Source organism: Tursiops truncatus, chromosome 9 (genome assembly GCF_011762595.2).
Source record: "Tursiops truncatus isolate mTurTru1 chromosome 9, mTurTru1.mat.Y, whole genome shotgun sequence".
NCBI classification, from domain to species: Eukaryota; Metazoa; Chordata; class Mammalia; order Artiodactyla; family Delphinidae; genus Tursiops; species Tursiops truncatus.
In genome coordinates, this window is record NC_047042.1 from 63493138 (window position 1) to 63507696 (window position 14559).

The window sequence follows — 14559 nt, forward strand, 5'->3', positions numbered from 1 at the left end:
TTTGTTGATAGCCACAAAACTTGGTGGGATTTTGTTTGGGATTGTGGTGAATCTATAAATCAAATTGGTTGTCACTATTGAGTCTACCTATCTGCAAATATGGAATATCTCTCCACTTATTTAGATCTTTGACTTCTTTCATCAGAGTTTTGTAGTGTTCTTCATATAGATCGTGTACATATTTTATTGATACCTAAGTATTCTTTTTTTTTTTGGTGCTGATATAAATGGTGTTGTATTTTTAATTTCAAATTCCAGTTGTTCATTGCTGATATATTAGAAAGCATTTGACTTATTTTTATTAACCTTGTGTCCTATGACCTTGTTATAATTGCTTATTAGTTTTATGAGTTTTTGTTGTTGTTGAAAGTATGTTAATATTATATGTATATTTTTAAAAAATCAGTAAGAAGGAGAGGAAAAAACCTTAAAACTATAAGCAAACTGAACAAATGAACCCAGTTGTATTGCTAGTGAATAACATAACCATATAGGAGAAAGAAACTAAGTAACTGCTGAACATGTCATTTGACTATATACACTTAATTGAGTAGCAGGGTAAACAGCTGCAAACAAATCCTGAACTCTTTTTAGAAGGTTTATTGTAGTTGTATGAAAGAAGCAATATGAAATTATTTGGGGTATATAGTAGAATTCAGTAAATAAATATGTTGATGTTGTTGGGAGCCAGGGTTCTCATTGTGCAAGAAGGCAAATACAGATATGGAATGGGGCAAAGCATGGAAAAAAAGATCCTATGGGAGAACATTGGAATTGGAGATACCAGCATAAACTCATGATTTCTAATACATTTTATACACACACACACACACGTATATTTGAACATGTGTGCTTACACACACACACACATACATATATATATATATATATATATATATATATATATATATATATATATACACATTCCTAACACTGTCAGCTGAAAAGGCCTAGAAACATATGACAATGAGCACATCTGGCACCCAGATATTGGTTACTAATACAGTTTCCCAACTAAAAGGAATCTGGGCTCCTGGTAGAAACTGTTGATTACAGGGCTGAGGCAGGAAAGGTACAAGATGAGCCTGGAACAGTGTGTTATGCCAGAAATTGAAGAAGAACTTAAAAAAAAAAAAGTAAATTAGGGCATGTCAAGAGGACACAGGAGCCAATTTAAGGGGCTCCCAGTGACCAAATCTGGGATGATTTGAGTATCAAGATAACTAAGGATAGTAATAATTTATAAGCCATTGAAAAATAGGAATTCTTTTGCCATGAAAGACAAAGGCTGAGGCATAATAAGTACCAGATTAAAGGAGACTAAAGAAACTTGACAGCTAAATGCAGTAAGTGATTCTGAACTGGATCTGATACTTCTTACTGAAGGAAAATATATGCTACAAAGGACATCATTGGCGTCATTTCACAAAATTGGAGTACAGATGGTAGATCACAGTATTGTACCATTGTTAAATTTCCTGAACTTGCTAATTCTACTATAGATATTTACTGGAATCTTCTTGATTTTAGGAAATAGACTTTGAATTATTTAGGGATAATGCGGCATGATATGTGAAGCTTACTATAGGGATAATAGGGCATGATGTGTGAAGCTTACTATCAAATGTTCAGAAAAACAATTTGTGTGTGTGTGTGTGTGTGTGTGTGTGTGTGTATGCGTTGACTATTCAGTATGAATGCAAATGATAAATGGGGCAAAAAGTTAACAATTGGTGAATCTGGGTAGAGAGTATACAGAGTTTCTTTGTACAGTTCTTGCACCTTTTCTATAAGCTTAGAATTATTCCAAATAGAAGATTTTTAAAGGTTGGTGTTTGGCATGCACAAAATATTAAGGGTAATAGAGCAGACTTCTGAAAGCAGAAGGTTTGATAACATCAAGCATTTTGAAGGACTGTTACATGGAAGAAGGATTAAGACTTTGAATTTGGCTAATCTTATTTTGTGTCAGTCTGCTTTGTGTAATATTACAGCACATCCAACAGGTCATGACTGGAATGAGAGGTAGGAGTTCTTTAAGCTTTATGGAGTCTTCGGTATCATTCAGAACAGAAAAGTGCGAAGACTGGCGCTTCTAAAGGTTCATCAGGTAGAGTGAATGAGTGAAAGGGAGTGTAGGAATATGGGAACTGGTGGCAACTTGAGAGCAATGTCCTCTCTAAAGACTTTCAAGTGCGACTAAAGACAAAACCACAGCCCTGTGACAAAACCACATCTGCTGTGTGTTGTGTCTGGCCTAGGAGTGGCCAGTTATGATCCCTGATCTTACCTAATCCTCCTCTTTTTTTTTTTTCAGGTGAGGAAATGGGTACCAAAAGTCACAAAGTGTGTGAGATAATGAAAGGTGTAAATGTGTGCATGTATATCAAAACACATCATATTTAATGAAAGAAATTAACATCCACACATTTGTACTTTCGTACAATTTTGGGTAATATATAATTTTAAGCTGTTTACAAATAACATGTAATGCTTCAAATATTACATAATGTTGATAATACATTTCTAGCAGAAATAAATATATTGCACTTAAAAAGAACTTCATTAGATGTTACTTTATAGTATTAGGCTTATAACTTCCTTTTTCATAAAACATTTCCCACGCCCTTCCCACCACCCCCAGCACACACACTTCATTACAGTGACTGTTCTCACGCAATTCGTTAAGCAAATGAACACAGCAAACAATAGAACGGTGATAGAGTCTACTAAAGAGGCTAGATCCAATTTTATCCTTTAGGAAATAGAAGACCTTCTTTTAGGTTTCTGAAACTAAGAAAAACAACAACTAAATAAAGTATTTTAATGTACCAGAAGTAAAATACAACAAGCTGTATTTTTTGTCCAGATGTACTATTTCACCAAAATGTTTTTATTTTCTTATTATCAGGGGAGGAGGTTGGAATTATCTAAGGGAGAGACAGAGAAATAAGGGCCAGAGAATACTTATGGATTATTTGTCTATCAAATATTTATAAATGAACCTTTGTATATTTAAGCATGCTGAAGAAAGCTAAGTATTGGAATATTTTATAACTGGCATGGAATAGTAGTGAAGAAAGAATGTTATGATTTCCTAAAATTTTAAGAGTTTTTAACCTTCCCTTTGCTTGTTTACATAAAATCCTTACATTCTGAAATAATATAAAAATTTATAAAATCCATCCTCCATCCAAGCCTAGCTCTCTAAAGGAGCCAGCTGAAAATTTTTTCTGTCCAGTGCTTCATTTCTGTCCAGTCTAAATTTATAGTATAATATTGTTTTGTTTGTAGTAATTATCAATTCCATACACATTTAATAATGAAAACAGTTTTCCTTACTTGGTCAATGGAAGATTGAGTAAAAATATTGTTCTTCTTGCCATATTTGATCCTGTACATTACATAACTGACTTTTTGAACTTTAGTTACTGAGTCATGGCTTGAGTTTGACTGTGTTTTTAATGAGGTGGTAAAGTCACTCCATTTACCTTATTTGAAGCTCAGTTTTCTTAGTATAATTCAGCTTAAATATAAGCAGGACAGCCTGAAAAGCTAATGTGAAATTCAGAATTGGGATAAATATCCTAATATCTCTATGAAAAATTCATAGGCAGTATGGGATGAAGATGCTTTGCTTCTAAGAATACTTATTCTTGGGCTTTTAGAGGGTTTCCTTTTTATCCCCCCAGGGTGGGGCATTGTGGCTGGAGAAGTGCAATTACAGAGATGTGGATAAGGATGGAGAGAGGAGGTTTTGGAATATCCCACAAAGTCAATGTGACTCTTACACAGGGTGTTTAGTAGATGATGCATCATAATCAGGAAGTGTCTTAATATCTCCTACTCTGTGCCCACCTGCTAGAAATGGTGGTAGACCTTTAAGACAACATACCATTGTTATAAACTCAAAAGGACCAGCAATGTAATATAAATTCATTAATGTAGACCTTGTTACCTAATAATTTGTGATATGTTGGATACAAACTGGATATGTTTATCTTTATACTGCCAAGGGTGGACAGAGGAGGGGGGAAGACTTACTAAGTAAAAGAAATAAATGAGCTTACTCAGAATTATTGATAAACATTTTCAAAACATATCACATATGTAGAATCTACTAAGTTATGAATTAATTCTTTTGGGTTAGATAAAGCCATTCTGGTAGTGCCGCTTTTTAGCAGCACCATACGTTAGCCAGGCTTTTTAATACTGTAATATACCTGGGGGGAACCCTGAATTTATTCCAAATATACCATAACTCATGCTCTTTATTATTCAGTTGGCTTTGTCCCTAGTTATCTAGTTCTTGCAATTGTTTTTGGTAAAATAGACTTTAGAGTTTTAAATGTTAAATACCCAAGGGGTTAAGTAATAATCAACAAGCAGAAGAGCTCAGAAGAACCCTGGTGGGGTCATATATCTACCCCTGGTTTCCATGACTAGAGTGACTGACCAGGTTAAGCTCCATTTCACCTGTGCTGCTTCTTTCTTGTTCAAATAATACCAGATACTTAAAAAGTGTATCCAAGAATTTCAGGTGTGATTTTCCAAGAGCATGCTTTGGTGTCTTAGTCTTTGCTCTTCTCTAAGCGTGCTATTTATTTTTAGTCTTATGTTGATTAATTACAAAATAAAGTTATGAATTCAGGACGTACTAGCATAAAACCATATTTAACAAAAACATATAAACCTACTTTTGAGACACACCAATTGGGAAAAATGTCAAAATAGTATTAAAATGATCCTTTCATGCTTGTTGAAAAGAAAATTCAGATATGGATTTGCTTTAGTAGACCAGTCATTTATTAGGGTATTAAGTAGTATCATGTAAAATAGTATTTACTTTTGTTATTCTTGCTTTAAGTAGCAGTACTCTGTATTAAAAGCACTGACAACAGGCCAACTATTAAACATTAAAATCCCATCCTAAGCTCTGTGGATATGTACTTTAAACATTATGCATAACTACTTTTTTAAAGAAACGCACACCTGTGCTGTGTCTGAAAACAAACTACCTGTGGATACTATAGCATAACATGGAAGAAGTTAGAAATAAGCCTACCGTGTCTGCCATAGGACTTTGAGATGTTTGGTTAACGCAGCTGGTGCTTCTCCATAACCAAACCTTGGAATACAGTGGAGAAAGTCAATTGCAAGGTCCAACAATAGCATCACTTAGACAGGTTGTGCCAATTATACCTTGTTTCACAGGCTGGAAATGCCCAAGAAAGTCATTTGATATGGAAAAGCCTAACATTAAAACAACCAAATAAAATCCCACTTGAGTTTGATGTGATAAGTATATTACATTTGACTTCCAAATACACCTCTACTCTCAGCAGCAAGATTTCCCATCTCTTTGAACAGATTCAATACTTTTGTAGTCAGAATGAAGTAGAATGAATATTACATTAAAAATTAAGAATATTGGGGAGCTTTGTGAAGAAGACAGGTTAAATTCTATAGCTAGAATGCATTATATCTAAAATTGAAGGACTACAAATTTCATTAAACCTCTGTTATTAGGGAAATGAACTGTTGCAAAATGCCAAATGTACTACCCTGATTGTAAATGCTTAGATATATATGGCTCAAAAATAATACAGAAATTATATATAACTACAATATAATTACTATTATAAATATTAAAAGAAGGCTTAAGAAGATAGCAAGAGTTGAAAATAAAGTGGATAAATCCTTTAGATTTACTTATAAGCACTTCCAATGTTTCAGTCAGGGTGTCATTGAGTTAACATGCAATTTCATGCACCTAGAAAAATGGTAGAATTACTGAATGTAATACAGTGAGAAAAAAGGGCCAATCAGATAGATGGACACATACCTATTCGTGACCAAAGGTTAAGTGGTGGCTATATGGGCATTTAGAATGGTCATTCATAAATCCTTGTCAGTCAGTGGCAGCAGCTAATCAAACAACAAAGCAGATTTACTGAAAATGAGAATTTGGCCTGGTGCATTTTAACATCCATAAAGTCTCCCACAGCTGAAGTAAAAATGAAGGGAGCTTTGGTACCCACGGCAGAAAAATTCCTTTTAGAATAGGGCAACCATCTTTTTATTGTAGTGAAAGAAAGTCTCATGCGTCAAGGTGTAGAGACTTTAAAGTGTCCCTCAGTGAATAAATCAGCAGTGTATTTAGAATGCAGCCCAGAAAAATAAAACCTCAGTTTTATTCGTATATGGAAGATTTTTCCTACATAAATGGCAAGTAATTGCAAGAAAGAGAATTAGAAAGAAAGAAAAGACTGTGAAAAAGAACTTGTCAGGTACTGGCCCTTCAATATTACAGAAAGAACTTTGTGACGTCATTACCACCTATTCATCCACAAATTAGGATGCATTAGCATTATCTCAGCTCCTTCCCCAGCAAACTAACACAAAGAAAAACTAAACATGCTTAAGCTACAGCACTACAAATACTTCTCTATTGGCTCTCATTTCTATAGGGAGAAATGGACTTCAGTTAGTCATTATGCATTATGGTATGTTATATAGTATTGCCTCTTTGAAGATTCTTTTAACCTGTGGAAAGTAGAAAGAAAACCTATACATGTTGACTTTATACATTACTGCATTGACACAGCATTTTTAACCACTAGGAATAATGCATCTTAAGATTCATCTGCCTTGTATTATTAAACTTTCTTGGTACATTGATATCCAATAGTTGCAGGACTTAGGCTGGCTAAGAACTTTACACTGATTCTCTCTCAAAGCCAAAAGATGTCCCCCACTACAGATGAATCCTGGTCCATGGTGCTTTCCCTCAGTGGTTGGTTTTATTGTGAGTCCAGCTCTCCTCTCTAATAGGTCCCATGTCTCCTGGAGAGCCCCGGCTCCAACACCCCACATCCCACCCACCCAACCCTGTCTTATATTTCCATACCCATTTGCACATTCTGGATCTAGATTCTCCTATTTTTAGAAGAGTCATACAAATGGCGTCATCACAGCAGAGGAATGGCGCAGTCCTTGGATAGCAGCATAGGGCCCCTGCTGAAAGTAGTGATGATACCGGGGCATGTGGAATGAGGGGAATGTTGGGCCACTCCCTTGCATGGAGCTGGCAATGGCCGATGGGGTTAGAGGCATCCCAAGTCGGCTATATGGTGGCAGAGAGCCCTGTATAGGGTGAGGAATGGGTGTCGCTATGGATGCTGTGCTGGTGCCAAGAGCAGTCAGGGACTGTGGGTGCTGAAATCCAGGAAAACTGGATGAAGATGATACCCAGGAACTGAGAGACAAATTATCAGATGTTGTAAAGGCTGATCCTGAAAGGAAAAAAAAAGTCTCATTAGACTGGAAACTCTACTCCAGTGTGCAAATCAAGAATTACATTATCGGAACAAATACCGTATGCTAACACATATATATGGAATCTTAAAAAAAAAAAAGGTTCTGGAGAACCTAGGGACAGGACAGGAATAAAGACGCAGACGTAGAGAATGGACTTGAGGACACGGGGAGGGGGAAGGGTAAGCTGGGACGAAGTGAGAGAGTGGCATGGACATATATACACTACCAAATGTAAAATAGACAGCTAGTAGGAAGTAGCCGCATAGCACAGGGAGATCAGCTCATGCTTTGTGACCACCTAGAGAGGTGGGATAGGGAGGGTGGGAGGGAGACACAAGAGGGAGGAGATATGGGGATATATGTATATGTAAAGCTGATTCACTTTGTTATACAGCAGAAACTAACACAACATTGTAAAGCAATTATACTCCAATAAAGATGTTTAAAAAAAAAGAATTACATTATCTGTAAGGGTCAATTTTATTTTTAAAATTATGTAATAGATCTATAATTTAAAAGAGAGACAGGTCAATCATGAGGCATATCTAGCTTTCCACACAAGAATATATCATTTATACCATATATGGAAAAGAGAATTTACTGACTTAATAGATGGCCTGCATACTCCCTGAGAGTGGCCAAAACACTAGCAACCTGCCTGAAGGTAATGACCTGATTCCCTTTAAAGGACTTCCAAATAGCTGATATCCATCCTAACCTCTGTAGCATCCCTATAAGTAAGGCTGGACAGACAAGCCTCAACAAAGCTACCTGGTTTCCAAAGCCACTATGAAAACCCACAAGACTGTTTTTCTTTTTTTTTCTTTAGCTTCTGTAACTCTTTTCTTTTGGAAATAATGAGAACATTTACTATGTTGATTACATTTAAGACAGATACACAAAATCCAAACACATTTTAATATGCCAGCTCTACTCAGCATAGCTGAGTTATGTGGAAACAAAAGCACTGTCAAAAATAAAGCATAAATACTTAGAAATTACTCTGAAAAGAAATGCATGATACTTATTTGAAATTTTTCACACGACTCTATTGAAATAGAGATGTAAGGAAAGATTTTAATAATTGGAGACACATGCCATATTTTTGGATGAAAAATAAAAATTTTTTAAAAGTCATTTATTCCCAAATTAATTTATTGGTTGACTGTAAAGCCAATGAAATGCCAATGTTTTTTCCCTCTTCAACTTGATTCTCAAAATTATCGGGACAAATAATGACAGAATTTAAAAATTTTTTAAATTATAACAAGGATAGATTTTCCCTACCAGATATAAAAATACGTTATCATGTTACAAAAACAAAATAATGCATTTATGAAAATAGCATAGTACTGAGCAAGATGAGAAGCCACATCAATAGAAAAGAACAAATTGTCACAATATAAAATAAAATATATATGTATACTGTATCATATATTTAGTATATAATAATATACTAAGTAATAATGGTAATATACATCATTACAAGCTATCAGGAATGACAGCTTAGCGTCCATATATTTTATTAGATATTTGACAAGTTGCAAGAGTAAGTTTTTCTTATATCACAGTATCCAGAAGTTTAAACAAAATTTGACACTGAATTTTCCAGTTGTATAATTACTAGTAGCTCATCTGGACTTAGCTATGAGGCATCATATGTTCTGACTGTTTATGCTATTCCATATCATGGACATAAAAATATGACAGAGAACTCTCCCCATGTGAACATCCCTGTGCCTGGGCACCCCCCTCTGGTTTCTTTTCTCTGGCCTCCCAGATGCAGAGGGCTCCTCTATGAACATCTGCAGCAAAGGAACTTTATAGTATTCCCCTACTCTCACCACCTGGGCCACTGTCTCTACGCAATGTGTTCACTAGGAGAATCTTCTTTTTAAAAGTGTTTTCCATTCTAGTCATTGATCCTAATAAGATATTCCTGATATAAGTAAAACAGATATATTCCCTGATTTTCAGATTGTCAAACTGAGGTTGAGAAAGACTAAGGGGCCACCCCCAAAGTCCAAATAGCTCTTTGGTAGTAGATCACAGACAAATAACTCCTGGGCCCTGACTCAGAGGCTCAATGTCCTTTTACTGGAAAACAAACTACAGGAAGGCTTTAGGCATCATAATCACTTAAGATGCAAAGACAAAATAATGATCAGCCTCAGGCTGTCCCTTCCTGAAGAGGCTTCTGAAATACTCTGGGGCAGTCTCTTCCCTGAGGGCTAGGAGCCTCATCACCTCCCTGTCCAGCAGTTGCATAGCCCAGAAGCGGTCTTACCTCGATTTTGTGTTGTCTGAACCTCATCCCCCAGCACATCCTCTTCTCCTCCATAGGTACGGATGGGTGAGCGGGCATAGGAATGCTTTTGAATCAGGCTCTCCACACTTTCCCTAGATTAGAGAGTGACACATCCTGAGTAAACTAAAAAGCTAAGTACTCAGAGAAGAAGAGGAGTCTTAAAGATGATTTACCAGTCAGTAAAACCATTTTATCAGCCAAAAGACCACCACTTCAGTAAAGAATCCGCCTTCCAATGCAGGGGCTGCAGTTTCTATCCCTGGTCGGGGAACTAATTAAGATCCCACATTCCGCAGGGCAACTAAGCCCACATGCCACAACTACTGAGCTCACTCACGCGTCTCAACTAGAGAGCCCGCGTGCTGCAAACTACAGAGCCCATGCGCCACAACTAGAGAAGAGAAAACCCACAGGCCACACGTTTCTAGTGTTCTAGAAAACTAGAGAGAAGCCCGAGCACTATAACGAAGAGCCCGCACATCGCAATTAAGACCCGACACAGCCCAATAAATAAATAAATTAATTTTAAAAATATTAAAAAAAAATACCACCACTTCAGGGAAAGATAACATTCAAAACATGTACGTTTATTTCATTGTAGATGCCTCAGAAACATGACCTCAGGCATATAAATACAAGAAACCTAACTGGACAGGATAAGGACAATTCCCTGAAATTCTACAAAATTAGGGTCAAAGGTGAACAAGGAGCTATAAAACCTGACCATAGGAATATGGAATTTAATGATGTGAAAAAATGACTGGTGAATTTACTACAAACAGCTGCAATCCTGTGACTTCATTAGCTAATGAATACAAAACAAATACTCACCTGATAACGAACTGCACTGATTGAACATCTGATAAAATACTGGCCCAAAGTTCAGAATATCATTAGTCATAAAAAAGACTCAATGTTCACTAATAAACCTAGTAAGTGCATAGAGTATATGACAATATGGGTAGTATGGATAATGGCCACTTTGAGATTCTTGTTGCTTTAAGACTGAAAATTATGGAAAACCTATGAAGGACACATAAAGGGCCACTAGGGAATTTAAGCCCCCAAATAAATTGGTGCATTGTCTTTGTAGATGGTCTTTCTCTTGCAATATAGTCTAAAAACTAAAGAGTGTTGTTAACTTTAAAAACAAAAATTATTTTGGTATTTGCCAGTTCAACCTGCTGCCATTAAGAGAGAAAAACACCGGATAAGAGGTTTTTTTAAAAAATTAATTAATTAATTTTTTTGGCTGCATTGGGTCTTCGTTGCTGTGCACAGGCTTTCTCTGGCTGCGGTGAACAGGGGCTACTCTTTGTTGTGGTACATGGGCTTCTCATTGCGGCGGCTTCTCTTGTTGCGGAGCACAGGCTGTAGGCACACAGGCTTCAGTAGTTGTTGCATGTGGCCTTCAGTAGTTGTGGTACGTGGGCTCAGTAGTTGTGGCTCGCCGGCTCTAGAGCGCAGGCTCAGTAGTTGTGGCGCACAGGCTTAGTTGCTCCACGGCATGGGATCTTCCCAGACCAGGGCTTGAACCCGTGTCCCCTGCATTGGCAGGTGGATTCTTAACCACTGTGCCACCTGGGAAGCCCCCAGCTAGAGTTTAGCCAAATGATTTCTTTGCCAAAAATGGAAGTTGGTAACAGATTAGCTTATACAGTATACATCTCCAAGAATAGCTGTGGCCTAAAGACCAACACCAAATTAACCACCAAAGGACAAAAAAAGGATTTTTAAAAAGTGTGTTGAATAAAGGACAAACCGAACACCAAATTTCATCTTGAGAGGATAAAGAAAGCAAATAAAATGTCATAATAACTTTTCAAAATGTAATACTTGTCAACATTTCACAGAGATATACAGACTTTACCTGTGAAAAAATACTAATAGTGAATTTGGTGTTCTAGAAAGCTTGTATACTCATACAGATTAAAGCATTGTGTCATATAGCATGCAAATGAAGACTTAAAGGTATGCCTAAAAGAAAAATTAATTCTAACAACTATTCAAGTTATATCTTTACTCCTAAAAGGTTTTAAAATAAGCATACAGTACTACCTCATGTAGCCAAAATCACTGGGATCAGGCAAAATCCAGATCCAGTGGATTAACATGTAGGTGTTTAAAAAAATGAGGCCATTCCATATTTATTGATATGGAATGATCACCAAGACATATTAAGTGAAAAAAGTTAAGTACAGAACAGTGTATAAAGTTTGCTACCATTTGTGAATTTAAAACAAGAAATATGTATGTTTGTATATGCACAGTATTTCCAGAATGTTCCAATTTCCAGAACAGGAAGCTGCGTAGAATAGGTTGTCTCTGTAGTGTGGAACTAGGGACCTACTGGAGCAATGATTCCCAAATTTGTCCCAAATACACTTGAGTTACCTAAAGCTCTTAAAAAACAACAACTATATTGAGGTAAAATTAATATACAGTAAGTGGCATATATTTAAATTGTACAGTTTGATTGATTTGGGCTTACGTGACCAGTGACACCACCACCACAAGTGAGATAATAAATGTATGTAACACCTCCAGAAGTTTCCTCGTGCCCATCATGCTCCCTGGTCTCCACCCCAACATACTTTTCCAAGGAAAACACTAGTATGATTTCTGTTCCTACACATTAGTTTGTGTCTTCTAAAATTTTATAAAAATGAAATCATACCTTATGTGTATCTTTTTATCTGGCTCAATTACTTTGAGATTCACATATTAATAGTTCATTCTTTCTTATTCTGAGTAGCATTCTATTGTATGGACATACTATAGTCTACCTGTTTATCTGCTGATGGACATGTGTGTTGTTTCTAGTTTTTAACTGTTACACATGACGCTGCTGCATATATTAATATGTATTTTTAAATATACATGATTTCTGTTCTTTTGGGAAAATGCCTAGGAGTGGAATGGCTGGATCGTATGGTCGGTATATGTGTAATTTTTTAAGAAACTGCCAACCTATTTTCCAAAGCAGTTGTATCATTTATTTTAGTATTCCCACTCAGCAGTGTATGAGAGTTCCATTCCTCCACATTCTCACCAGCACTTGGTGTGATCAGTCTTTTTAATTGTAGCTATTCTAATACACAGGTACTAGTATGTCATCATAGTTTTAATTTGTGTTTCCGTAATGACTAAGATGTTGCTCATCTTTTTATGTGCTTATTTGCTTCTATGTATCAACTGTGGTAAAACTGTTCAAATATTTTGTTCATTTTAAAAATTAGGTTGTTTCCTTATTATTGAGTTTTGAGATTTCAATATATATTCGGGATGCTTGTCCTTATAGGATGTATGACTTGCAAATATTTTCTCCCAGGCTGTGGCTTGTCTTTTCATCTTTAACAGTGTCTTTTAAACAGCAGAAGTTTTTAATTTTTATAAAGTCCAATTTATTGTTTGCAATTTTATGGATGCTTTTGCTATACTATCCCAGAATCTTTGCCTAAACCAAGACCATAAAAGTTTCTCTTGGGCTTCCCGGGTGGCGCAGTGGTTGGGAGTCTGCCTGCTGATGCAGGGGACACGGGTTCGTGCCCTGGTCTGGGAAGATCCCACATGCCACGGAGCGACTAGGCCCGTGAGCCATGGCCACTGAGCCTGTGCGTCCGGAGCCTGTGCTCCGCAACGGGAGAAGCCACAACAGTGAGAGGCCCGCGTACCGCAAAAAAAAAAAAAAATGTTTCTCTTAATTTTTTTTTCTAGAAGTTCTTATAGTTTTAGGTTTCACATAATGATATATAATTTGCCTTGAGCTAATTTTGTATAAGCATGAGGTATGGATGGATGTTCATTTTTTGCTTATTGATAGCCAACTATTCCAGCACTATTCGTTGAAGAGATGACCCCGTCTCCACTGAATTACCACTGCATCTTTGTCAAAAAAAACTTCTTCCTCTTTTTGCCTTCTTTTAGGTTATATTTTATAATTCCATTTCATCTCCTTTGTTGGTTTGTTTATTATTTATAACTTTTGGTTTTTTAGTGGTTGATTTAGTGTTCACAGTAAATATCTTTAACACGTCACAATCTGCTTGGCAAGTGATAGTTACCACTTTAAGTATAAGACTCACAATAACATTACTTTTATTTCTCTCTTCTAACCTTTGTACCGTTCTTGTCAGACATTTTACTTTTACAGAAACGCCACACTACACTGTTATTTTTTTGTCTAAACAGTGAATTATGTTTTAAAAGATTTGAATAATATGAAAAAAATCGATCTACTTATTCTTGTAGTTACCATTCCCACTGTCCTTCATTCCTTTGCGTAGATCTAGGTTGACATCTGATATAATTCTCCTTCTACCTGAAGGACTTCCTTTAACATATCTGTAGTGCAATTTTGTGTGTCTGAAAAAAGTCTTCATTTTGCTTTTTTTTTTTTTCTTTTTTGTAATACATGGGCCACTCACTGTTGTGGCCTCTCCCGTTGCAGAGCACAGGCTCCGGATGCGCAGGCTCAGCGGCCATGGCTTACAGGCCCAGCCGCTCCGCGGCATGTGGGATCTTCCCAGACTGGGGCACGAACCCGTGTCCCCTGCATCGGCAGGCGGACTCTCAACCACTGTGCCACCAGGGAAGCCCGCTTTTTTTTTTTTTTAACATATTTGCTGGGTATAAATTTCTAGGTGAGCAGACTTTTTTCTTTCTGCACTTTTAGAAATGTTGCTCCACTGTCTCCTCATTTACTTTGTTTCTGACAAGAAATCTGCTGTCATCCTTATCTTATCTACTATGTCTTTAATTCCCTGGTTGCTTTCAATATTTTCTACACTGGTTTTGAGCAATTTGATTATGATGTGCCTTGGTGTTATTTCTTAATGCTTCTTGAGCTTCAGTTTGTTGGCCCTCTTTGGATTGTGTGTTTTTAGTTGTCATTAAATTTGGAAAATTTTTGAACATTATTTCTTCAAATA

At 36.5% G+C, this 14559-nt stretch overlaps 1 protein-coding gene across 1 annotated transcript in view; it reads right to left on the reverse strand.

Annotated features, from left to right (window-relative positions):
- Nucleotides 1–6895: 6895 nt before the first annotated feature.
- Nucleotides 6896–14559, reverse strand: part of TBX20 (T-box transcription factor 20) — a 51204-nt gene continuing 43540 nt past the window's right edge. The window contains exons 7-8 of the mRNA XM_004317470.4: nt 9608–9720; nt 6896–7295 (exon numbers count right to left, since the gene is read on the reverse strand). Coding sequence (XP_004317518.1) covers nt 6955–7295; nt 9608–9720 — 454 coding nt within the window. The 3' untranslated portion in view covers nt 6896–6954. The remainder of the gene's footprint in view (nt 7296–9607; nt 9721–14559) is intronic.